Genomic DNA, 25,562 nt, shown 5'->3' with positions numbered 1-25,562 from the left:
TAGAGGGTACATGTGGGGGAGAGACAGTGAGTGTGTGTAAGTGTGTGTGCACATGTGCGAGTGTACGCATGTGTGTGTGTAACTATGTGTGTGTGTGTGTGATTGAGGAGTTGAAAGGCTGGAGGATCCCCGTGCTGAGGGTTCACAGGAGTTCATACAGCCAATTAATACTGTGTGTAGAGGCTAGAGTCGTTCATCACACACATTTATCACTGGAGAGGGGAGAGAGGTTCGGGACTGTGTCCTCTCTGTCCCCTCCATCCAACCTGCTTCAACCTGGCCGGCCTTCTTCAGCTCCCTCTCTCCCTCTTTCATCTCATCTCTCTCTGTCTTTCTTTCACTCCCTCATTCTCTCACTCCATCTCTCTATTCTCTCCACTCTTCCTGTCTTTTATCACCTGGGCTGTGAACTCTTTGTTTTCCCTTCTAGCAGAACCCTGAGCTTTAAGACCGCAGGCAAATATTTGACAGAGACACACACAAAATTGAGCGCACACACACACACGCATTCATGCACATGTCTGCACACACACACACACACACACACACACACACACACACACACACACACACACACACACACACACACACACACACACACACACACACACACACACACACACACACACACACACACACACTCAGGTCGATGCACTCCAACACACACAGTAAGAAATACCTTGTTTCAACATAGGGGAAGTGTAACAAGCATTGCTGCCAACGTTCTTTGACTGTCTTCAAAGGGACTACATCCCCGGGCTCACGTTTGCTTTGTGTCACCTGGCTGGAATGCTATATGTACACCAACGACTGAGGAATACCAGTACAGTCTTTTTACAGCAAACAAACTGTTACTGGGAGCTTTTATTGACTCTTTTGATATACTGTGTAGGCATTGCAGTTCTTGACACTCTCAAACGGGTGCACCTGGTACCTACTACCACAACCCATTCAAAGGCACTTCAATCTTTTGTCTTGCCCATCACCCTCTGAATGATACACATACACAATCCATGTCTCAATTGTCTCAAAGCTTAACAATCCTTCTTTAACCAGTCAGCAGCATACCACCCTGCATACCACTGCTGGCTTGCTTCTGAAGCTAAGCAGGGTTGGTCCTGGTCAGTCCCTGGATGGGAGACCAGGTGCTGCTGGAAGTGGTGTTGGAGGGCCAGTAGGAGGCACTCTTTCCTCTGGTCTAAACAAAGATCCCAATGCCCCAGGGCAGTGATTGGGGACACTGCTCTGTGTAGGGTGCCGTCTTTCGGATGGGACGTTAAACGGGTGTCCTGACTCTCTGAGGTCATTAAAGATCCCATGGCACTTATCGTAAGAGTAGGGGTGTTAACCCCGGTGTCCTGGCTAAATTCCCAATCTGGCCCTCAACCATCACGGTCACCTAATAATCCCCAGTTTACAATTGGCTCATTCATCCCCCTCCTCTCCCCTGTAACTATTCCCCAGGTCGTTGCTGCAAATGAGAACGTGTTCTCAGTCAACTTACCTGGTAAAATAACGGTTAAATAAAAACCTGTCTCCTACCCTTCATCTATACTGATTAAAGTGGATTTAACAAGGGACATCAATAGGGGATCATAGCTTTCACCTGGATTCACCTGGTCAGTCTATGTCATGGAAAGAACAGGTGTCCTTAATGTCCTGTACAATATATATATACATATATACAGTGGGGCAAAAAAGTATTTAGTCAGCCACCAATTGTGCAAGTTCTCCCACTTAAAAAGATGAGAGAGGCCTGTAATTTTCATCATAGGTACACTTCAACTATGACAGACAAGATGATAATTGTTTTTCCAGAAAATCACATTGTAGGATTTTTAATGAATTTATTTGCAAATTATGGTGGAAAATAAGTATTTGGTCACCTACAAACAAGCAAGATTTCTGGCTCTCACAGACCTGTAACTTCTTCCTTAAGAGGCTCCTTTGTCCTCCACTCGTTACCTGTATTAATGGCACCTGTTTGAACTTGTTATCAGTATAAAAGACACCTGTCCACAACCTCAAACAGTCACACTCCAAACTCCACTATGGCCAAGACCAAAAAGCTGTCAAAGGACACCAGAAACAAAATTGTAGACCTGCACCAGGCTGGGAAGACTGAATCTGCAATAGGTAAGCAGCTTGGTTTGAAGAAATCAACTGTGGGAGCAATTATTAGGAAATGGAAGACATACAAGACCACTGATAATCTCCCTCGATCTGGGGCTCCACACAAGATCTCACCCCGTGGGGTCAAAATGATCACAAGAACGGAGAGCAAAAATCCCAGAACCACACGGGGGGACCTAGTGAATGACCTGCAGAGAGCTGGGACCAAAGTAACAAAGCCTACCATTAGTAACACACTACGCCGCCAGGGACTCAAATCCTGCAGTGCCAGACGTGTCCCCCTGCTTAAGCCAGTACATGTCCAGACCCGTCTAAAGTTTGCTAGAGAGCATTTGGATGATCCAGAAGAAGATTGGGAGAATGTCATATGGTCAGATGAAACCAAAATATAACTTTTTGGTAAAAACTCAACTCGTTGTGTTTGGAGGACAAAGAATGCTGAGTTGCATCCAAAGAACACCATACCTACTGTGAAGCATGGGGGTGGAAACATCATGCTTTGGGGCTGTTTTTCTGCAAAGGGACCAGGACGACTGATCCGTGTAAAGGAAAGAATGAATGGGGCCATGTATCGTGAGATTTTGAGTGAAAACCTCCTTCCATCAGCAAGGGCATTGAAGATGGGTCGTGGCTGGGTCTTCCAGCATGACAATGATCCCAAACACACCGCCCGGGCAACGAAGGAGTGGCATTTCAAGGTCCTGGAGTGGCCTAGCCAGTCTCCAGATCTCAACCCCATAGAAAATCTTTGGAGGGAGTTGAAAGTCCGTGTTGCCCAGCAACAGCCCCAAAACATCACTGCTCTAGAGGAGATCTGCATGGAGGAATGGGCCAAAATACCAGCAACAGTGTGCAAAAACCTTGTGAAGACTGACAGAAAACGTTTGACCTCTGTCATTACCAACAAAGGGTATATAACAAAGTATTGAGATAAACTTTTGTTATTGACCAAATACTTATTTTCCACCATAATTTGCAAATAAATTCATAAAAAATCTTACAATGTGATTTTCTGGATTTTTTTTCTCTCATTTTGTCTGTCATAGTTGAAGTGTACCTATGATGAAAATTACAGGCCTCTCTCATCTTTTTAAGTGGGAGAACTTGCACAATTGGTGGCTGACTAAATACTTTTTTGCCCCACTGTATATATACTGTTAAACCATAGATATCTTTGGTGTAAACAGCCAGGAGCAGCAGAGTCCAGACAGTGAACAGTGACATCAGTAGTCTGTAGTGTATACTGTAGTAATGTACTGTAGCTATATCACACAGCACCTAGGAAGCTCTCTCTCTCTCCCTCTGTCTCCCTTCCCCAGTGCCTCTCTCTCTCTCCCTCTGTCTCCCTTCCCCAGTGCCTCTCTCTCTCTCCCTCTGTCTCCCTTCCCCAGTGCCTCTCTCTCTCTCCCTCTGTCTCCCATCCCCACTGCCTCTCTCTCTCCCTCTGTCTCCCGTCCCCACTGCCTCTCTCTCTCCCTCTGTCTCCCTTCCCCACTGCCTCTCTCTCTCTCCCTCGTCTCCCTTCCCCACTGCCCATCTCTCTCTCTACCTCTGTCTCCCGTCCCCACTGCCTCTCTCTCTCTCCCTCTGTCTCCCTTCCCCACTGCCTCTCTCTCTCCCTCTGTCTCTCGTCCCCACTGCCTCTCTCTCTCTCTCCCCCTCTGTCTCCCGTCCCCACTGCCTCTCTCTCTCTCTCTCTCTCCCCCTCTGTCTCCTTCCCCACTGCCTCTCTCTCTCCCCCTCTGTCTACTTCCCCACTGCCTCTCTCTCTCTCTCTGTCTCCCTTCCCCACTGCCTCTCTCCCCCTCTGTCTCCCGTCCCCACTGCCTCTCTCTCTCTCCCTCTGTCTCCCTTCCCCAGTGTCTCTCTCTCTCTCTCCCCCTCTGTCTCCCGTCCCCACTGCCTCTCTCTCTCTCCCTCTGTCTCCCTTCCCCACTGCCTCTCTCTCTCTCTCTCTCTCTCCCCCTCTGTCTCCCGTCCCCACTGCCTCTCTCTCTCCCCCTCTGTCTCCCGTCCCCACTGCCTCTCTCTCTCTCCCTCTGTCTCCCTTCCCCACTGCCCATCTCTCTCTCTCTCCCTCTGTCTCCCTTCCCCACTGCCTCTCTCCCTCTCTCTCCCTCTGTCTCCCTTCCCCACTGCCTCTCTCCCTCTCTCTCCCTCTGTCTCCCTTCCCCACTGCCTCTCTCCCTTCCTCTCTCTCCCTCTGTCTCCCTTCCCCACTGCCTCTCTCTCTCTCTCCCCCTCTCTCTCTCTTCACCCACCTCCTAGTTATCACCAAATTAGGACAGATACTGTACAGTCCACCACAGGACCACTGTCTGGGGGAAGCAGGGAGGGAGAGAGAGAGGGTGTGTACACGCCTGTATGTGTGCCTATTGCCTGAATCTACTCTATACTGTGTGTTTGTGTCTGTCTCTGTGTGTGCCAATGTGTGGCTTAATCTGTTTGTGTCTGTCTGTATGTGTGTGTGTGTGTGTGTGTGTGAGAGGTTACAGTAAGTGTGTGGTTACGTGTGTTTGTTTGTCTGTGAGGCTGTGTTCGATAGGGAACTCAGATTGGCTCTGTTTAGCTTGAAAGGCTATGGGATGTCTAGACTGAGACCTTGGACTGCTGCGGTTAGACTGGGTCGTTACTAGCTGGCACAGCCACAAGGTCACACAAGATACTTTTTCTAAAAAGTATCTTCTTAAAATCTGATGTTAAACCTAACCCTAACCTTAATCCCACTGCTAACCTTATGCCTAACACTAACCTTAAATTAAGACAAGAAAGCACATTTTTGTTTTCATGAATTTTACAGATATAGCCAATTTGGACTTTGTGGCTGTGGTAACTAGTGACAACTGTCAGACTTGGAGGAAGTCCCACTGATATCTGGTAGAAAGAGAGGGAGTACAGTCAGTACTGCATGTCTGCAGGAGTACTACAGTCTCTGTGTGTGTGTGTGTGTGTGTGTGTGTGTGTGTGTGTGTGTGTGTGTGTGTGTGTGTGTGTGTGTGTGTGTGTGTGTGTGTGTGTGTGTGTAGTAATTTCAGTATGTACACTAGGTGTACTATGTGTTCTGTATATGTGTGTATCACAGAGTTAACACATTATACATTATGTTCACAAACCTTGCTGAATAACTGTCTCTCCCGCAATGTGCATGACAGGGAACATGGCATCAAATATGTCACTATGAGAGAGAGAGAGAGAGAGAGAGAGAGAGAGAGAGAGAGAGAGAGAGAAAACAAGGGTTAGTATTGCCATTTGTCTGTCTCACACACACACACACACACACACACACACACACACACACACACACACACACACACACACACCCCCCCCCCCCCCCCCCTCAACATAGAAGTGTTTTCCACCAGCGATGTGTGACATTGGAGAAAGAGCAGCCTTCAACACAAGTGTTAGTGCTCCTCATCTCAGTCCTTTATGAAGGGGATCAGGCTGCAAACTAACACGGTAGCCAAAGACACTCACACACACAGCCCAGAGAACTCTGCATGACCCGGACACACACACAGCACCTCAGCCCCAGCCCAACCACTTCCAATACACACCTGGACAAGCAGACCGCTAACCCTTCATCGCCAACACCATCATCATCACCATCATCACACCAGCTCCCACAATCCATCTGGAGCTCTGTCATCAACTCTACACTGTCCAACACACACATCCTGAGTCCACCACATACAGTAAAAACAGGCATGCAGTCACTCAGAAATGCAAATGATCATTTTTTAAATACTGTAGCTGCCTACCACCCACACACAACTGTAATGCTGACAGGTGGAGGGGGCAGAGAGAGGATCATACTGTAGCTGCCTACCACCCACACACAACTGTAATGTTGACAGGTGGAGGGGGCAGAGAGAGGATCATACTGTAGCTGCCTACCACCCACACACAACTGTAATGTTGACAGGTGGAGGGGGCAGAGAGAGGATCATACTGTAGCTGCCTACCACCCACACACAACTGTAATGTTGACAGGTGGAGGGGGCAGAGAGAGGATCATACTGTAGCTGCCTACCACCCACACACAACTGTAATGTTGACAGGTGGAGGGGGCAGAGAGAGGATCATACTGTAGCTGCCTACCACCCACACACAACTGTAATGTTGACAGGTGGAGGGGGCAGAGAGAGGATCATACTGTAGCTGCCTACCACCCACACACAACTGTAATGTTGACAGGTGGAGGGGGCAGAGAGAGGATCATACTGTAGCTGCCTACCACCCACACACAACTGTAATGTTGACAGGTGGAGGGGGCAGAGAGAGGATCATACTGTAGCTGCCTACCACCCACACACAACTGTAATGTTGACAGGTGGAGGGGGCAGAGAGAGGATCATACTGTAGCTGCCTACCACCCACACACAACTGTAATGCTGACAGGTGGAGGGGGCAGAGAGAGGATCATACAGTAGCTGCCTACCACCCACACACAACTGTAATGTTGACAGGTGGAGGGGGGCAGAGAGAGGATCATACTGTAGCTGCCTACCACCCACACACAACTGTAATGTTGACAGGTGGAGGGGGCAGAGAGAGGGTCATACTGTAGCTGCCTACCACCCACACACAACTGTAATGCTGACAGGTGGAGGGGGGCAGAGAGAGGGTCATACTGTAGCTGCCTACCACCCACACACAACTGTAATGTTGACAGGTGGAGGGGGCAGAGAGAGGATCATACTGTAGCTGCCTACCACCCACACACAACTGTAATGTTGACAGGTGGAGGGGGCAGAGAGAGGATCATACTGTAGCTGCCTACCACCCACACACAACTGTAATGTTGACAGGTGGAGGGGGCAGAGAGAGGATCATACTGTAGCTGCCTACCACCCACACACAACTGTAATGCTGACAGGTGGAGGGGGCAGAGAGAGGATCATACTGTAGCTGCCTACCACCCACACACAACTGTAATGCTGACAGGTGGAGGGGGCAGAGAGAGGATCATACTGTACAACTACACTGGCTGTTTATGACCACCAGGCCTCCTCCCCCTCCACCCCCCACCAGCCCTCCTCCACCTCCTCCACCAGCCCTCCTCTACCTCCTCCTCCACCTCCTCCACCAGCCCTCCTCTACCTCCTCCACCAGCCCTCCACCAGCCCTCCTCTACCACCTCCACCAGCCCTCCTCCACCTCCTCCACCAGCCCTCCTCTACCTCCTCCACCAGCCCTCCACCAGCCCTCCTCTACCACCTCCACCAGCCCTCCTCCACCAGCCCTCCTCCACCTCCTCCCCCCAGTGCTCTGTCCTGTTTAGGACCACCAGCCCTCCACCACCTCCTCCACCACCACCACCAGCCCTCCTCCACCACCTCCTCCACCACCACCAGCCCTCCTCCACCACCTCCTCTACCACCACCAGCCCTCCTCCCCCCCCTCCTCCTCTACCACCTCCTCCCCCCAGTGCTCTGTCCTGTTTAGGACCACCAGCCCTCCACCACCTCCTCCACCACCACCAGCGCTCCTCCACCACCTCCTCCACCACCACCAGCCCTCCTCCACCACCTCCTCTACCACCACCAGCCCTCCTCCACCACCTCCTCTACCACCACCAGCCCTCCTCCACCTCCTCCCCCCAGTGCTCTGTCCTGTTTAGGACAACCAGCCCTCCTCCATCACCTCCTCCACCACCACTAGTCCTCCTCCACCTCCTCACCCTCCCACCAGTGGTCTGTCCTGTTTAGGGCCCCCAGTCCTCCTCCACCCCCACCTTCACCTCCCCCCAGTGGTCTGTGCTGGCCTGTGTCACTACCAAGTCAGTCCCCCTCTGTTGAGAGCCCTGTTGTGGGACAGGCCTACTAGGTCTGCGTGGGTGTTGTGGCTTGTTCTGCTTGTTGTGCACCACACCATCAAAGGAGCAGCTGAAACTACTGACTGTCTAAAAGAGTGGCTGAACAAAACTAAAAAAACTGTTTGTTGCAGCTGGTACATTTTAACAGTGTATGTGTGTGTGTCTGTGTTCAGAGCCACATGAGGAAACTGAGGCGTGACTCTGCAGCACCAGCCTGGTATCATAGACTAGACGTAACATAGTAAACGTAAAATTAGTATGATATGTTACGTTTGGTATGGTTATATAAGACAGAAGGTTACTTAATCCTTTACACTCATGGGAATTGGCCTATATGCATAGGGCTTAATTGAAATGTTTCTTACAGAAGAAAAATGAAAAGCATATGCTATGCATAATCATGGTAGCAATCAAAAGGGAACCGTTCTGAGATTATGGGAAAATGACTTGAGGTCTAAGGCACTGCATCTCTAGAGGTGTCACTACAGACCCTGCAGTGCTAGAGGCATCACTACAGACCCTGGTTTGATTCCAGGCTGTATCACAACCGGCCATGATTGGGAGTCCCATTAGGCGGCACACAATTGGCTCAGCATCATCCGGTTTAGGGTTTGGCCGGGGTAGGCCATCATTGTAAATAAGAATTTGTTCTTAAACTGACATGCCTAGTTAAATAAAGGTTAAATAAAAAAAATAAAAAGATAAAACACAACAGTTCACCTGACAAGGCTGAATACAAACATTACACTGTTGTGTTGATTTCATGTGCATTTTATATTTACTGTACTTTGACGCATTTTTTGATAATGAAATCTGAAAATACTCTGGATACTGTACATTCATTAACATAAATATTCCTGGACAATGTGGTGTAGGTGCAACATAAGACAAATGACAAGGGTTTGAGTGAGAGGACTAACTGGTGTCTCCAAGTGGACACACACCTCTACAAAGTGTACACAGTTCCAGTTGGAGCTAGGAACACAAGCATTTCGCTACACTCCCAATAACAGCTGCTAAATATATTTATGCAACCAATATCAGTTCATTTGAGGAAATACAGCAAGAACACTTGTAGTTGTTTTGTTTGGAAAACAGCCCTGCATCCCAACCATCACACTATTACTGTTGTTGTTAATGGAATCCAAAAACGGTCCATTATAAATCGCAATCTAGGTCAGGTGGGCATCATTTGAAAGCCGGTTCTAATGCCAACACAAATAACTAAGTCATAAAATACGATATTACAGTGTTAGGATTTCACAAGGAAATTCAGGGAAACAGATCATCATTTTGGTGAGCATAGAAAGGAGTCATGAGTGCATTCAGGTGGGTGTGCATTCAGGTGGGTGTGCATTCAGGTGGGTGTGCATTCAGGTGGGTGTGCATTCAGGTGGGTGTGCATTCAGGTGGGTGTGCCTTCAGGTGGGTGTGCCTTCAGGTGGGTGTGCATTCAGGTGGGTGTGCATTCAGGTGGGTGTGCATTCAGGTGGGTGTGCATTCAGGTGGGTGTGCATTCAGGTGGGTGTGCCTTCAGGTGGGTGTGCCTTCAGGTGGGTGTGCATTCAGGTGGGTGTGCATTCAGGTGGGTGTGCATTCAGGTGGGTGTGCCTTCAGGTGGGTGTGCCTTCAGGTGGGTGTGCATTCAGGTGGGTGTGCATTCAGGTGGGTGTGCATTCAGGTGGGTGTGCATTCAGGTGGGTGTGCCATGGTGAATTTTCAGAACGTCTATCAGTCAAAACACATACAGCGCTGTGAAGCACAGAGCCAGAGCTCTGACACCATGTTTAGCATGTTGCTGTACAGCCACTGCATTCCAATGTAGGCATTTATCAGTGCCCAAATCTGCCATTTTCAACCCGTATACGGGTATGAGTATAAAAGGCTACGGCAAAAAATGAAAGGAGGGTGGTTGGAGTGGATGGGTAGGTGTATAACACAAACGTCTAACAACACAAAGGTTGCGTGTTCGAATCTCATCACGGAGAATTCTAGGCAGGTAGCCTCGTGGTTAGAGCATTGGGCCAGTAACCGAAACGTTGCTAGATCTGACTGACTTGCCTAGTTAAATAAAAGTTCATTAGCAACTTTGCAACTACTTAGAACTTTTTAGCTACTTTGCAACTATTTAGCATGTTAACTAACCTTTCCCCTAACCTTAACTCTTTAACCTAACTCCTAAGCCTTAACCCTAACCTTTACCCCTAGCCTAGCTAACGTTAGCCACCTAGACACCTAGCTAACGTTAGCCCCCAAAAATTGGAATTCATAAAATATCATACGTATTGCAAAATTGTAACACATTGTATCAATTGCAATTCGTAATATATCATACAAAATGGATGATGGACATCCACAAATTAATACGTGCTATTTAAACGTAACATATCACACTAAATTGATAGAGATAGATTTACATTTACTATATTACGTACACTCATGAGTCCAGGTTGGCAACACACTCAATGGGTCGTTTAAATGCATTGTGTTGGTTAGTTCTGCAGCACAATAAACAGGTTGTTTAAATGCATGGTGTTGGTTCATTCCGCAGATAAAAGCTAGTGGGATGGGCAGGGACAGGAAAATATCCATCCCTCCCTATCTTTTTATCTTACTCTCTCCCTTTCCCTCACTCTCTATTTGCCTCCCTCCCTCTGTCTCGGGCATATTGGTGGAGGTGTCTCGGGCAGAGGTGGTGGAGGTGGCGGTAGAGGTGGTGGAGGTGCGGGTGGTGGAGGTGGGGATAGAGATGGTTGAGATGGGGGTGGTGGAGGTGGAGTGGGGGTAGAGGTGGTGGAGGTAGAGGTGGGGTGGAGGTAGATGTGTTAGGGGTGGTGGAGGTAGAGATGGTGGGGGTGGTGGAGGTAGAGGTGGTGGAGGTAGAGGTGGTGGAGGTGGGGATAGAGGTGGTTGAGATGGGGGTGGTGGAGGTTGAGTGGGGGTAGAGGTGGAGGTAGAGGTGGTGGAGGTAGAGATGGGGGTGGGGGTAGAGGTGGTGGAGGTAGAGGTGGGGGTGGGGGTAGAGGTGGTGGAGGTGGGGGTAGAGGTGGTTGTGGTGGAATGACTCCCTAGGTATTTGATGATGTGATGATGGTGTATAAAAGTTGTGTTGAGAAGGTGGATTTGGCCAGCTGGTGGCTCTGTGATCTCCAGCTGGCTGGCCACTGACTCTCTCTCTCTCACACACACACACACACACACACACACACACACACACACACACACACACACACACACACACACACACACACACACACACACACACACACACACACACACACACACACACACACACACACACACACACACACACACACACACACACACACACACACACACACACACACACTGACAAGCATGCACGCAAATGCAAAGACACCCCCTCACACACACACACACCTGCTAACACATCAAAAACAAGAACATATTTGTGTGTATGTGTACATGATACACCCAACATCCCACCTATACATACGCAAGCACATAAAAACAACACACACACACCATCCCACCCACTCTACACCACGGCACGCCACAGTGCACCTGAGAGCTACACGCCACTTAGTAGTGATTAGTCACAACAACATCTGCAACAGCACAGACAACAGCTGATCTCACATCTGTGGCCGTCTCACATACAACATGGGGCTTGTTTGTGATGACGTTCCAACAGCTGATCCTAGATCAGGTCACAGAGTTCTAGAGGACGAGGACTCAGTACCTTGACCGGGGGATGTCTGGTGGGGGTGTATCTCAAGAGTCTAAAGTGGCATCCTCGTCTCTTTACTACATATTATGTGACAGAACAAGACAGGAGGGGAAGGCTGTCATTCCTTTGACTATTCAGGTCAGTGCAGATGAAGGAAAGGAGACAAGGAGACAAAGCTACTTCAGTCTATTGAGATGGACCCTCTTTCAATCAGCAGCCCCACTGGAAACCAGGAAGCTGAGCACTCTGGGACATGCAGTACTTCAGCATGTACCTTCTAGGTGTGTATCATGACCTATCCAGTGCCACACCTGTAACACCTGGCTGGTCGTTGTGTGTGTGTGCGACTCAGAGAGCAGCCACGATGATGTCAGCCAATGGAATGTGCCAAATGAATGTTCCGGGCCCAGACGTTGGACTTTGGTCTGCAATGATGGGTTGAGGGCCTAGTGTTCTGTTTAGGAGAGACAGCACCTGTCAGAATATAATGTAGCCCAGGTGGACTCCGCCCCCTCGGCCGGGAGCAAACGGTTAAAAAAAAAAGTTTTTGTACACCGGCCAACCCCGCACGACACTGGGCCAATCATCCAGGATGTGATGCAGCCTGGATTCGAACCAGGGACTGCAGTGACACCTCTTGCACTGAGATGGAGTGCCTTAGACTGCTGTGACACTCGGGAACCCTAATGCCCACAATGTTACCGTGACGACAGGATCAAAGTTCCCCGGTAAATGTTCTATGTTCCCCGGTAAATACCCACTTGCCTCCTTTCATTCCCATGCTTCCTCCCTCCATCTCTCTCTCTCTCTCTCTCTCTCTGTGTAATATTCTCTATCCCTCCCTCCATTCCTCTATGTCTGTCTCTCTCCACGTCCCCTCTCTCTACCAGACTTTCTCCCTCCCTCTCTCTTTTCTTTCGGACTTCCTCTGTCTCTCTCTACTCTTTTTTTCTGTCTCCTATCTCTGTGTCTTTGCCTCTTCCACCCTCCTTCCGACCCCCCCCCCCCCTTTTCTGTACTCTCAATCTATTACCTTTCTTCTTAAGATTGAGTGATTGATCTTAGCGTGTCCTTTCAGCTCCCTGTAGCCCTGTTCTCTCCCTGTGGGGGAGAACGCCGCAGAGCGCCTCACAACAATGGCTGCCCTGTTCTGACAGAGAGAGAGGCAGAGAGAGAGAGACCGAGTCTATCGCCCAAACACTAGGGGCCAGGAAGTTCACCTGCAACCTGGGGAGGGATAGAGGGAGTAAAGAGCAGAGAGGGAGGGAGGGATAGGTGGTGGTCTATGGAGACAAAGCTCCTGTCACAGACAGGTAGGGGGGAGGATGAGGAAGAGTCGCCCCTGGAGGTAAAGTCTCTTATCTGGCTGACATAACTCTGACTTCACTGCAGGGCTAGGCAGGCTCCTACCCACCTCTATTCTCTAGGGGCTGTGCTGTACATTCATCTATTCTACAACACACTGTCTTTCTTCACAACACACACACACACACCATAAATCACACATACCTGTCCAGGACAATACACAATATAGTGTGTGTGTGTGTACAACAATGTAGCTGGTGCGTGAAGTAGGTCAGGAAGTTAAAGCAGATAGTTAACTTAGATCAGTCATTGGGTTGACTGACTGGCATCGAGCAGCAGATCAACTAGACGACAAGGGAACTGATAAGAAGTGATGATGATGGTATATGGCTTAATGTATTACGTTTACACAGTACAATGGGTTCATACAGAAAGGTGTGTTAAGGGTTTAATCAACGCAGAAAGGCCTGTTATCAGCCCTCGTACCAGTCCCCAGTGTGATCAATGAGTAGAGAGTGGATGAGACGACTCCCTCTATCACAGCCACAATATCTACCTGTCACCAGCTAGAGTGGATCGGAGGTGTGTGTGTGTAAGTGTGTGTGTAAGCGATACATGCCTGTCTCACACACCCACGGACACACACACACACACACACACACACACACACAGTGTTTCAACACCAACTCATTCTCTGATTTATCGTTAGATCTCTTCATCTCAAGCTGAGAACGGTTCTGCAGGGGAAATGTAGATTCCACTAGACTAGATTCCACTAGAGTAGATTCCACTAGAGTAGATTCCATTAGAGTAGATTCCACTAGACTAGATTCCTCTAGAGTAGATTCCATTAGACTAGATTCCTCTAGAGTAGATTCCATTAGACTAGATTCCTCTAGAGTAGATTCCTCTAGAGTAGATTCCACTAGACTAAATTCCTCTAGAGTAGATTCCACTAGAGTAGATTCCACTAGACTAGATTCCACTAGACTAGATTCCTCTAGAGTAGATTCCTCTAGAGTAGATTCCACTAGAGTAGATTCCTCTAGACTAGATTCCACTAGACTAGATTCCTCTAGAGTAGATTCCACGTGAGTAGATTCCACTAGACTAGATTCCACTAGACTAGATTCCTCTAGACTAGATTCCACTAGAGTAGATTTCACTAGAGTAGATTCCACTAGAGTAGATTCCACTAGACTAGATTCCACTAGAGTAGATTCCTCTTGAGTAGATTCCACTAGACTAGATTCCACTAGACTAGATTCCTCTTGAGTAGATTCCACTAGAGTAGATTCCTCTTGAGTAGATTCCACTAGAGTAGATTCCACTAGAGTAGATTCCTCTAGAGTAGATTCCACTTGATTAGATTCCACTAGAGTAGATTCCTCTAGACTAGATTCCACTAGAGTAGATTCCTCTTGAGTATATTCCTCTTGAGTAGATTCCTCTAGAGTAGATTCCACTAGAGTAGATTCCTCTTGAGTAGATTCCACTAGAGTAGATTCCACTAGAGTAGATTCCACTAGAATAGATTCCACTAGAGTAGATTCCACTAGAGTAGATTCCACTAGACTAGATTCCTCTAGAGTAGATTCCACTAGAGTAGATTCCTCTTGAGTAGATTCCACTAGAGTAGATTCCTCTAGAGTAGATTCCACTAGACTAGATTCCACTAGAGTAGATTCCACTAGAGTAGATTCCACTAGACTAGATTCCACTAGAGTAGATTCCACTAGAGTAGATTCCACTCTCCTCATTGATTTCAATCTCATATTGTCCTACTTGGCTTGTTGGGTGACTAATGCTCTGTCATATCTCACTGAAATCCCCAGACAATGTCTATAAGTGTCTACAGCATGGTGTGATAATCATCATAGGATACACTCCCAGTCTGACAGAACACTGCCAATCCCCATCCTCTGATGGACTGATTGACTGCAGAAGGAAAAACACTGTTTGTGATGAAACAACTCTCTTGTCCTTTGTTTTTCATACCATCATTCTCCTCTTCCTCTGTCCTTTCCCTTCTGTTTGTTTTAACACACACACACACACACACACACACACACACACACACACACACACACACACACACACACACACACACACACACACACACACACACACACACACACACACACACACACACACACACACACACACACACACAACATCAGTGCTATATCAGCGCGTGCCTATCTTCTGTGTGCGTGCGTGCACTCGTGTGTGTGTGTGTGTGTGTGTGTGTGTGTGTGTGTGTGTGTGTGTGGTATATTACTGAGCCAAAACAGCCATAAAAGGCAGTGCATGGGGGATTCCAGTCATTAAGGAAATCAGGCTAGTGGAGTACTTGTTGTTCTTATTTGAGGTTGGCTGCATGTCGTTGCCACCCCTTCACACACACGCTCCCTCTCTTCCTGGTCACTGGTGTTGATCTGCTCGGCAGACGCCTCTTATCAGGGCCGACGGGGACGGCTTATATTACCATCTACCAGACTAGTAACACTAGAGGGCTTTAAAGGAGTGCAGGCCGCCACCACTGTCTCTTTGTGCACAGCATGTTGGGTAACACACAGAGCTAACAACTGTCTGGATGTGGATTGATGTGGTTACACAACAAGACATCTCCCAAAGTGATGACTTAAACTAAAGAACAAGCGTGAGAAGTACCAAACGAACCCTCACACCCTGTTCTATGTAGTCGGTACTATATCCCAGGTCCTGGCTGTTGGGGTGCTGTGCAGAGGGCTGAGGGGTGCATAGAAACCCCTGGCCGGGAGGGCACCTTTGAGGTTGCTCTGCCCTCTAACCCAGGCTGGCAGCACCCAGAGAGAGATAGAGAGTTGATTGAGGTAAACAGCATTATCATAAAACTACAAATCTGTGGTATAAAACAACATTCATAAAGTACAAAGCATGGGTCTGCTCTGTGACTCACAATCTATTAACACACAGCAGCCATGACACTCCTTTATACCGGCCAGCACTGGCCACAGCTACTCAGATGGAACAACTCGCTCATACTCACACACACACACACACACACACACACACACACACACACACACACACACACACACACACACACACACACACACACACACACACGTAACTGAAAAACACACACACACTTGCATACACACACACAGCAGCATCTGGAAAAGCGTTTAGCAGCAGCAGAGGTTGTTCTGGACAATAGGCAGCAGTGAGAGAGGCTCTGTGAGGATAAAGGAAGGTTTCATTATAAACCAAAGTGATTCAGAGAGGAGGAGGGATTTTTATGACTTGAAAGCTGTTGGCACGTGCTCTGTCTCTCCCTCCGTCTCTCCCCGGGAGGGCGAGGACGAACAGAGGCACTGGCCGTGCCAGCAGCAGCCCACGCCATCTCCCCCGACACGCCTCCCGTTTGCCGCCGCCCGCCGCTGCGAGGGAAAGCCCTCAGAGGCAGCAGATGATGATTAGACGAGACACACTACAGACACCCCTAAAAACCCTACAGACACCCCACACCCCTAAAAACACTACAGACACCCCTAAAACACTACAGACACCACACACCCCTAAAAACACTACAGACACCCCACACCCCTAAAAACACTACAGACACCCCTAAAACACTACAGACACCACACACCCCTAAAAACACTACAGACACCCCACACCCCTAAAACACTACAGACACCCCTAAAACACTACAGACACCACACACCCCTAAAACACTACAGACACCACACACCCCTAAAAACACTACAGACACCCCTAAAACACTACAGACACCACACACCCCTAAAAACACTACAGACACCCCTAAAACACTACAGACACCCCTAAAAACACTACAGACACCCCTAAAACACTACAGACACCACACACCTCTAAAAGAGGAGAGTTAGAGAGGAGAGTTAGAGAGGGGGGTTAGAGAGGGGGTTAGAGAGGAGGGTTAGAGAGGGGGTTAGAGAGGAGAGATAGAGAGGAGGGTTAGAGCGGAGGGTTAGAGAGGAGATTTAGAGAGGGGGTTAGAGACTAGAGTTAGAGAGGAGGGTTAGACAGGATGGGGGAGTGAGTGTGCGTGTGTGTGTGTGTGTGTGGCAGACTGGAGCACCTGAGGAGCGTGTTGACCTGTGTGGTCTGCTGCAGACAGACAGGCCAGGGGAGATATTTACACACAGTCAGCCAGGGACAAACCACCTGAGTAGAGAAAGTGGGGGGAAAGGAGGTGAGGGGTCTGGACTGAGCATGTAGGGCTGAAGTTCTGCATACACAGACATCAGACACATCCACACACCCTAAGCCACAACACCACTAATACTGTCTTGCTTCAGTGCACTGCCAGTAACAGTACACACCGCTCATAGTGTTCACGTGGGTATCCACCCGGTTTCATCTTGCATAACAAACTAGGGTGATAAACCAGGGTGATATAACTGAGCCAAAGGGCAAAGTCACACAGATATAGAAACCAACAGCTTTGTTCCCCATTGGAGCTGTACCACTGATACTAACTATAGTATGACTGTAGTACCACCACTATATCAGCCAGAGAGAGAGAGAGAGAGAGAGAGAGAGAGAGAGAGAGAGAGAGAGAGAGAGAGAGAGAGAGAGAGAGAGAGAGAGAGAGAGAGAGAGAGAGAGAGAGATAAACTCTTCCCCCAACACAAGGTGTGCAAGCACTCCACATCCTGTCCCAGCCTGACTTTGGCACACCAGACCACATCATTATTCACACCGGCACCAACAACCTGCGAGAGGAGGAGTAGGCAGCCTGGTCAACAGAGTAGCAGAGAGAGGAGCAGGAGAGAGTAGGCAGCCTGGTCAACAGAGTAGCAGAGAGAGCCTCTGAGTGGTTCCCCAACTCCCACATCCACTCTGCTGCCCCGCAAAGACTTTCATCCCCGTACCATTCAGAAAGTCAACGCTGACATCACCAGAGGGTGTGGCGTACACGTTGCTCACCACCCAACAATCACCCCAGAGCATCTACACGACCACTCCCACCTGAGGAAGCAGACAGTAGGGATGTTTGCCAAGTCTCTAAAGGACGTGGCACTTGGTAGACAAACACCCCATGCCGCACTGGACAGAGGACCACCCAGAGACCCCTACCAGACCACTACACCACCAAAGAGCCCCAGAGACCCCTACCAGACCACTGCACCACCAAGGAGCCCCAGGATCCTTCAATGCCACACCAGACCCAGCGCACCCCACAGGCCCCACCCACCACCAGAGCATCACCACTTCCATCGGCTTAGCCAGACCGGACCGGGCCCAGCCTACTACCCCGCACCAGACCACCACCCCTACCAGACCAGAGAGGAAGCCCCACGGCCCAGAACTGGCCCTCCTCCACTCCACAGGGCCCAACAGCAGGACCAGCGCAGCTACGCAGAGGTCGCCAGAGGACAGGAGAACCCTGTAGGATTAAGTGAGATTAAACAGCTCCTCCAATACATCTGCACTAAACACACACGGACGCACACACACACACACACACACACACACACACACACACACACACACACACACACACACACACACACACACACACACACACACACACACACACACACACACACACACACACACACACACACACACACACACACACACACACACACACACACCTATTGTACTAGAATTTACTTAAATTAATAGGAATATTTATATATACAACAGAAAGAATGTTAGCTGTTATCCTGTTTATCTCACTCTTAACAACTTAATAGTTAGTAGTTACTGTATTTCTGACTGTGCTATTCTTTCTTTTGGAACATGAAATCACTATCAGTTAGCATGTGGAACATTCAGGGCCTAAACTCATCAACCTTTGGACTGGAGAGTTTAGCACTGGAGTTCAACAAACATCTGAAAGATGTTGACGTCATCATTCTGCAGGAGACATGGTGTAAGGCTGACATTGTCACTCACTGTCCCACAGGCTACAGAGAGGTCATTCTGCCGTCACAGAAACACAGCTCTGTCAATAGAGGCAGAGACTCTGGAGGATTGATCATTTGGTACAAATCCAAACTACAAAATCGAATTGATCCCCTCAAAATTGGCCAATATCACATTCGGTTAAAACTGAGAAAAGAACTTGTACTGACAGAAAAATATGTGTTCCTTTGCGCAATATATATCCCCCCCTCAGAATCGCCATATTGCTCAGAGGAGCTCTTCCCCACCCTTGAGGAAGAGACGTGCCATTTCCAGGCCCAGGGAAATGTGCTCATCTGTGGGGACACAAACGCGCGCACAGGAACACTACCTGATCTAACGAGCACACGAGGGGACAGCTTTATTACAGGCCATACTGTTTCTAACTGTCATTTGGTACACGAGGGGTACATACTCTTGATTAATGAAAACATTCTGGCAAATGCTTTCGCTTTCATTCGTCTTGCGCCAGTCCAAGAATTTCACCTCTAGCGGCACAATACGAATGCCCCCCATAGAAACAACAGTGACAGCACCGTCAACAAAAACGGAAGGGATCTGTTGCAGCTCTGTAGGCCTTCATTACTGTGAGACTTTAAAACTCTATGAATGTACACTCAGAAACAAAAAAGCACAGTACAACAGCAAGCAGCTGACACTAATTGAGGAGTCCATAAACACAAACAACTTCTGGCAAAATTGGAAAAAACAAAAAAATCTAAACAAGAGGAATTAGCGATACAAAATGGTGACATATGGACAACCCATTTTAAAACACTCTACAACACCGTTCAAATTGACACAAATGCAGAACAACGCCAAATTCATGAGAAGTTGAATGGATTAGAAAAAGCTATAAAGGACAATCAAAATCCATTGGATTCCCCAATTACTGACCAGGAGCTCTATAAGAAACTCAGGCTCTCAAATTGAAAAAAGCATGCAGACCTGATGGCATCCTAAATAAGATGCTCAAACTCACTAGTGCAACATTTCAATTGGCTATATTATAACTGTTTAATTTGATCCTGAGTGTAGGTTATTTCCCTGACATCTGGAATCAAGGACTCATAACCCCAATCTTTAAGAACGGAGACAAATTTGACCCTAACAATTACAGAGGCATTTGTGTGAACAGTAACCCGGGGAAGGTTTTCTGTACTATTATAAATGTAAGAGTTCTAAACTTCCTTAATAAGCACGTCTTGAGTAAAAGCCAAATTGGATTTATACCAAAACATCGCACAACTGATCATATTTACACCCTACACACCCTGATAGATAAACATGTCCACCAAAATAATAACAAAATATATGCTTGCTTTATCGACTTCCAAAAAGCATTTGATTCTATTTGGCATACAGGACTGTTCTACAAAGTTATTGAAAGTGGTGTAGGGGGTAAAACATATGACATAATTAAATCAATGTATACTGGCAATACATGCAGCATTAAAATTGGCAAGAAAATATCAGAATTCTTTAACCAGGGGCGGGGCCTTCGTCAGGGTTGCAATCTAAGCCCTGCACTCTTCAATATTTACATCAACGAATTGGCCACTATTCTAGAAAAATCCTTAGCCCCTGGTGTTAGTCTCCACAATTCAGAAGTTAAATGCCTACTCTTCGCAGATGACCTATGCCTGCTGTCACAAACAGCACATGGCCTACAGCAGAGCCTGGACCTGCTAGAGCAGTAAACCCCAAAAATACTAAAATAATGATTTTCCAGAGAAGATCCAGATCTCAGGGAATTAGACCAAAGTTCTCAATTGGTACAAAATATATTGAGTACTGTACACACTACAATTACTTAGGTTTAAAAATAAGCTCAACTGGACACCTTAATGAGGCAGTGAATGAACTGAGAGAGAAAGCACGCAGGGCATTCTACGCCATTAAAAAGCTAATTCAAATTGAAATACCTATTAAAATTTCGCTAAAACTAATTGAATATGTCATTGAACCAATTGCACTTTATGGCAGCGAGGTGTGGGGTCCACTTGCAAAACAAGATTTCATCAAATGGGACAAACACCCCATTGAAACCCTGCATGTAGAGATCGATAAGATTCTCCTACATGTCCAGAGGAAAACTACAAACAATGCATGCAGGGCAGAATTAGGCCAATATCCACTAATAATAAAAACTCAAAAAATAGCAATTACGTTTTGGAAACATCTAAAATACAGTGACCCCCTCTCATATCATTACCAAGCCCTGCAATACCAAGAGCTGAGCAAAGAAAAGAGTCCCCTCATCCAGCTGGTCCTGGGGCTGAGTTCACAAACCTGTTCTACTAACACACTGAAACCTCAGTCCCCTCATCCAGCTGTTCCTGGGGCTGAGTTCACAAACCTGTTCTACTAACACACTGAAGCCTCAGTCCCCTCATCCAGCTGGTCCTGGGGTTGAGTTCACAAACCTGTTCTACTAACACACTGAAACCTCAGTCACCTCATCCAGCTGTTCCTGGGGCTGAGTTCACAAACCTGTTCTACTAACACACTGAAGCCTCAGTCCCCTCATCCAGCTGGTCCTGGGGTTGAGTTCACAAACCTGTTCTACTAACACACTGAAGCCTCAGTCCCCTCATCCAGCTGGTCCTGGGGCTGAGTTCACAAACCTGTTCTACTAACACACTGAAGCCTCAGTCCCCTCATCCAGCTGGTCCTGGGGTTGAGTTCACAAACCTGTTCTACTAACACACTGAAGCCTCAGTCCCCTCATCCAGCTGGTCCTGGGGCTGAGTTCACAAACCTGTTCTACTAACACACTGAAACCTCAGTCCCCTCATCCAGCTGGTCCTGGGGCTGAGTTCACAAACCTGTTCTACTAACACACTGAAGCCTCAGTCCCCTCATCCAGCTGGTCCTGGGGCTGAGTTCACAAACCTGTTCTACTAACACACTGAAACCTCAGTCCCCTCATCCAGCTGTTCCTGGGGTTGAGTTCACAAACCTGTTCTACTAACACACTGAAACCTCAGGACCAGAACGTCCAATCAATCAGAATAAACCAAATTACAACACAGTCAAAACAAAACTACATTGCTTATTGGGAAACACAAGCACAAACACAAAGCAAAATGCAGTGCTATCTGGCCCTAAATCGACAGTACACCATGGCTAAATATTTGACCATGGTTACTTATCAAAACCTTGAGAAAGTACAGGCTTTCTGTGAGCACAGCCTTGCCATTGAGAAGGGTAGACACAGGAAAACCTGGCTCCCTGTAGAGGAAAGGCTGTGCAACCACTGCACAACAGCAGAACCTGAGACGGAGCTGCATTTCCTGAAAAAATGTCAAAAATATAAAACAATCATTTCCCCAAATTTGAAACCCTTATTCAAGGTTTCAAAGACCTCTCTGATGAGAGTAGGCTACCCATCCTGTTGGGGGAGGACGCAGAGAGCTGTGGGTTGGCAGCGCACTACATTGCTGCCTGCCATAAGTTGAGGGACAGTGTCTGACAGACCAATCAACCTGCACATGTACTTATTGTTATTGTTCAATGTTTGGTTATTTTGACCCTTGGTTATTGTTGTTACTGTTGTCCCGTTGACAATTTTGATTCTCATTTGTATTTATTTTTACATTGTAAATATCCAAAATAGCTTTGGCAATATGTATATTGTTACGACATGCCAATAAAGCAAATTGAATTGAATTGAGAGAGAGAGATAGAGATAGAGATAGAGAGAGAGAGAGAGAGAGAGAGAGAGAGAATTCCATTGAGAAGACATGCTTGTGGAGAGGCAGCCAGTTGAGGCGGGTTACAATGCTGCTGAATAGCAGACAGTTGAGGCGGGTTACAATGCTGCTGAATAGCAGACAGCTGAGGCGGGTTACAATGCTGCTGAATAGCAGACAGTTGAGGTGGGTTACAATGCTGCTGAATAGCAGACAGTTGAGGTGGGTTACAATGCTGCTGAATAGCAGACAGCTGAGGTGGGTTACAATGCTGCTGAATAGCAGACAGCTGAGGTGGGTTACAATGCTGCTGAATAGCAGACAGCTGAGGCGGGTTACAATGCTGCTGAATAGCAGACAGCTGAGGTGGGTTACAATGCTGCTGAATAGCAGACAGCTGAGGTGGGTTACAATGCTGCTGAATAGCAGACAGCTGAGGTGGGTTACAATGCTGCTGAATAGCAGACAGCTGAGGTGGGTTACAATGCTGCTGAATAGCAGACAGCTGAGGTGGGTTACAATGCTGCTGAATAGCAGACAGTTGAGGCAGGTTACAATGCTGCTGAATAGCAGACAGCTGAGGTGGGTTACAATGCTGCTGAATAGCAGACAGTTGAGGCGGGTTACAATGCTGCTGAATAGCAGACAGCTGAGGTGGGTTACAATGCTGCTGAATAGCAGACAGCTGAGGTGGGTTACAATGCTGCTGAATAGCAGACAGCTGAGGTGGGTTACAATGCTGCTGAATAGCAGACAGCTGAGGCGGGTTACAATGCTGCTGAATAGCAGACAGTTGAGGTGGGTTACAATGCTGCTGAATAGCAGACAGCTGAGGTGGGTTACAATGCTGCTGAATAGCAGACAGTTGAGGCGGGTTACAATGCTGCTGAATAGCAGACAGTTGAGGCGGGTTACAATGCTGCTGAATAGCAGACAGCTGAGGCGGGTTACAATGCTGCTGAATAGCAGACAGCTGAGGCGGGTTACAATGCTGCTGAATAGCAGACAGTTGAGGCGGGTTACAATGCTGCTGAATAGCAGACAGCTGAGGCGGGTTACAATGCTGCTGAATAGCAGACAGCTGAGGTGGGTTACAATGCTGCTGAATAGCAGACAGCTGAGGCGGGTTACAATGCTGCTGAATAGCAGACAGTTGAGGCGGGTTACAATGCTGCTGAATAGCAGACAGCTGAGGTGGGTTACAATGCTGCTGAATAGCAGACAGCTGAGGTGGGTTACAATGCTGCTGAATAGCAGACAGCTGAGGTGGGTTACAATGCTGCTGAATAGCAGACAGCTGAGGTGGGTTACAATGCTGCTGAATAGCAGACAGTTGAGGCGGGTTACAATGCTGCTGAATAGCAGACAGTTGAGGCGGGTTACAATGCTGCTGAATAGCAGACAGCTGAGGTGGGTTACAATGCTGCTGAATAGCAGACAGCTGAGGTGGGTTACAATGCTGCTGAATAGCAGACAGCTGAGGTGGGTTACAATGCTGCTGAATAGCAGACAGCTGAGGTGGGTTACAATGCTGCTGAATAGCAGACAGTTGAGGCGGGTTACAATGCTGCTGAATAGCAGACAGCTGAGGTGGGTTACAATGCTGCTGAATAGCAGACAGCTGAGGTGGGTTACAATGCTGCTGAATAGCAGACAGCTGAGGTGGGTTACAATGCTGCTGAATAGCAGACAGCTGAGGTGGGTTACAATGCTGCTGAATAGCAGACAGCTGAGGTGGGTTACAATGCTGCTGAATAGCAGACAGCTGAGGCGGGTTACAATGCTGCTGAATAGCAGACAGCTGAGGTGGGTTACAATGCTGCTGAATAGCAGACAGCTGAGGCGGGTTACAATGCTGCTGAATAGCAGACAGTTGAGGTGGGTTACAATGCTGCTGAATAGCAGACAGTTGAGGTGGGTTACAATGCTGCTGAATAGCAGACAGCTGAGGCGGGTTACAATGCTGCTGAATAGCAGACAGCTGAGGTGGGTTACAATGCTGCTGAATAGCAGACAGCTGAGGCGGGTTACAATGCTGCTGAATAGCAGACAGCTGAGGTGGGTTACAATGCTGCTGAATAGCAGACAGCTGAGGTGGGTTACAATGCTGCTGAATAGCAGACAGTTGAGGTGGGTTACAATGCTGCTGAATAGCAGACAGCTGAGGTGGGTTACAATGCTGCTGAATAGCAGACAGTTGAGGCGGGTTACAATGCTGCTGAATAGCAGACAGCTGAGGCGGGTTACAATGCTGCTGAATAGCAGACAGCTGAGGTGGGTTACAATGCTGCTGAATAGCAGACAGCTGAGGCGGGTTACAATGCTGCTGAATAGCAGACAGCTGAGGCGGGTTACAATGCTGCTGAATAGCAGACAGCTGAGGTGGGTTACAATGCTGCTGAATAGCAGACAGCTGAGGTGGGTTACAATGCTGCTGAATAGCAGACAGCTGAGGTGGGTTACAATGCTGCTGAATAGCAGACAGCTGAGGCGGGTTACAATGCTGCTGAATAGCAGACAGCTGAGGTGGGTTACAATGCTGCTGAATAGCAGACAGCTGAGGCGGGTTACAATGCTGCTGAATAGCAGACAGCTGAGGCGGGTTACAATGCTGCTGAATAGCAGACAGTTGAGGCGGGTTACAATGCTGCTGAATAGCAGACAGCTGAGGCGGGTTACAATGCTGCTGAATAGCAGACAGCTGAGGCGGGTTACAATGCTGCTGAATAGCAGACAGTTGAGGCGGGTTACAATGCTGCTGAATAGCAGACAGCTGAGGCGGGTTACAATGCTGCTGAATAGCAGACAGCTGAGGCGGGTTACAATGCTGCTGAATAGCAGACAGTTGAGGTGGGTTACAATGCTGCTGAATAGCAGACAGCTGAGGTGGGTTACAATGCTGCTGAATAGCAGACAGTTGAGGCGGGTTACAATGCTGCTGAATAGCAGACAGCTGAGGCGG

General features: G+C 48.1%; 1 protein-coding gene across 2 annotated transcripts in view; it reads right to left on the bottom strand.

The window, feature by feature from the left end:
• prkar1b (protein kinase, cAMP-dependent, regulatory, type I, beta) overlaps positions 1 to 25,562 on the bottom strand; it is a 312,635-nt gene that overhangs the window by 96,862 nt on the left and 190,211 nt on the right. For both annotated transcript variants that reach the window (XM_071394868.1, XM_071394869.1), the window contains one exon: positions 5,247 to 5,308. In XM_071394868.1, the coding sequence (XP_071250969.1) occupies positions 5,247 to 5,308 (62 nt within the window). The remainder of the gene's footprint in view (positions 1 to 5,246; positions 5,309 to 25,562) is intronic.

This window comes from Salvelinus alpinus, chromosome 1 (assembly GCF_045679555.1).
Source record: "Salvelinus alpinus chromosome 1, SLU_Salpinus.1, whole genome shotgun sequence".
NCBI classification, from domain to species: Eukaryota; Metazoa; Chordata; class Actinopteri; order Salmoniformes; family Salmonidae; genus Salvelinus; species Salvelinus alpinus.
This window is presented reverse-complemented; position numbering and strand designations above follow the sequence as displayed.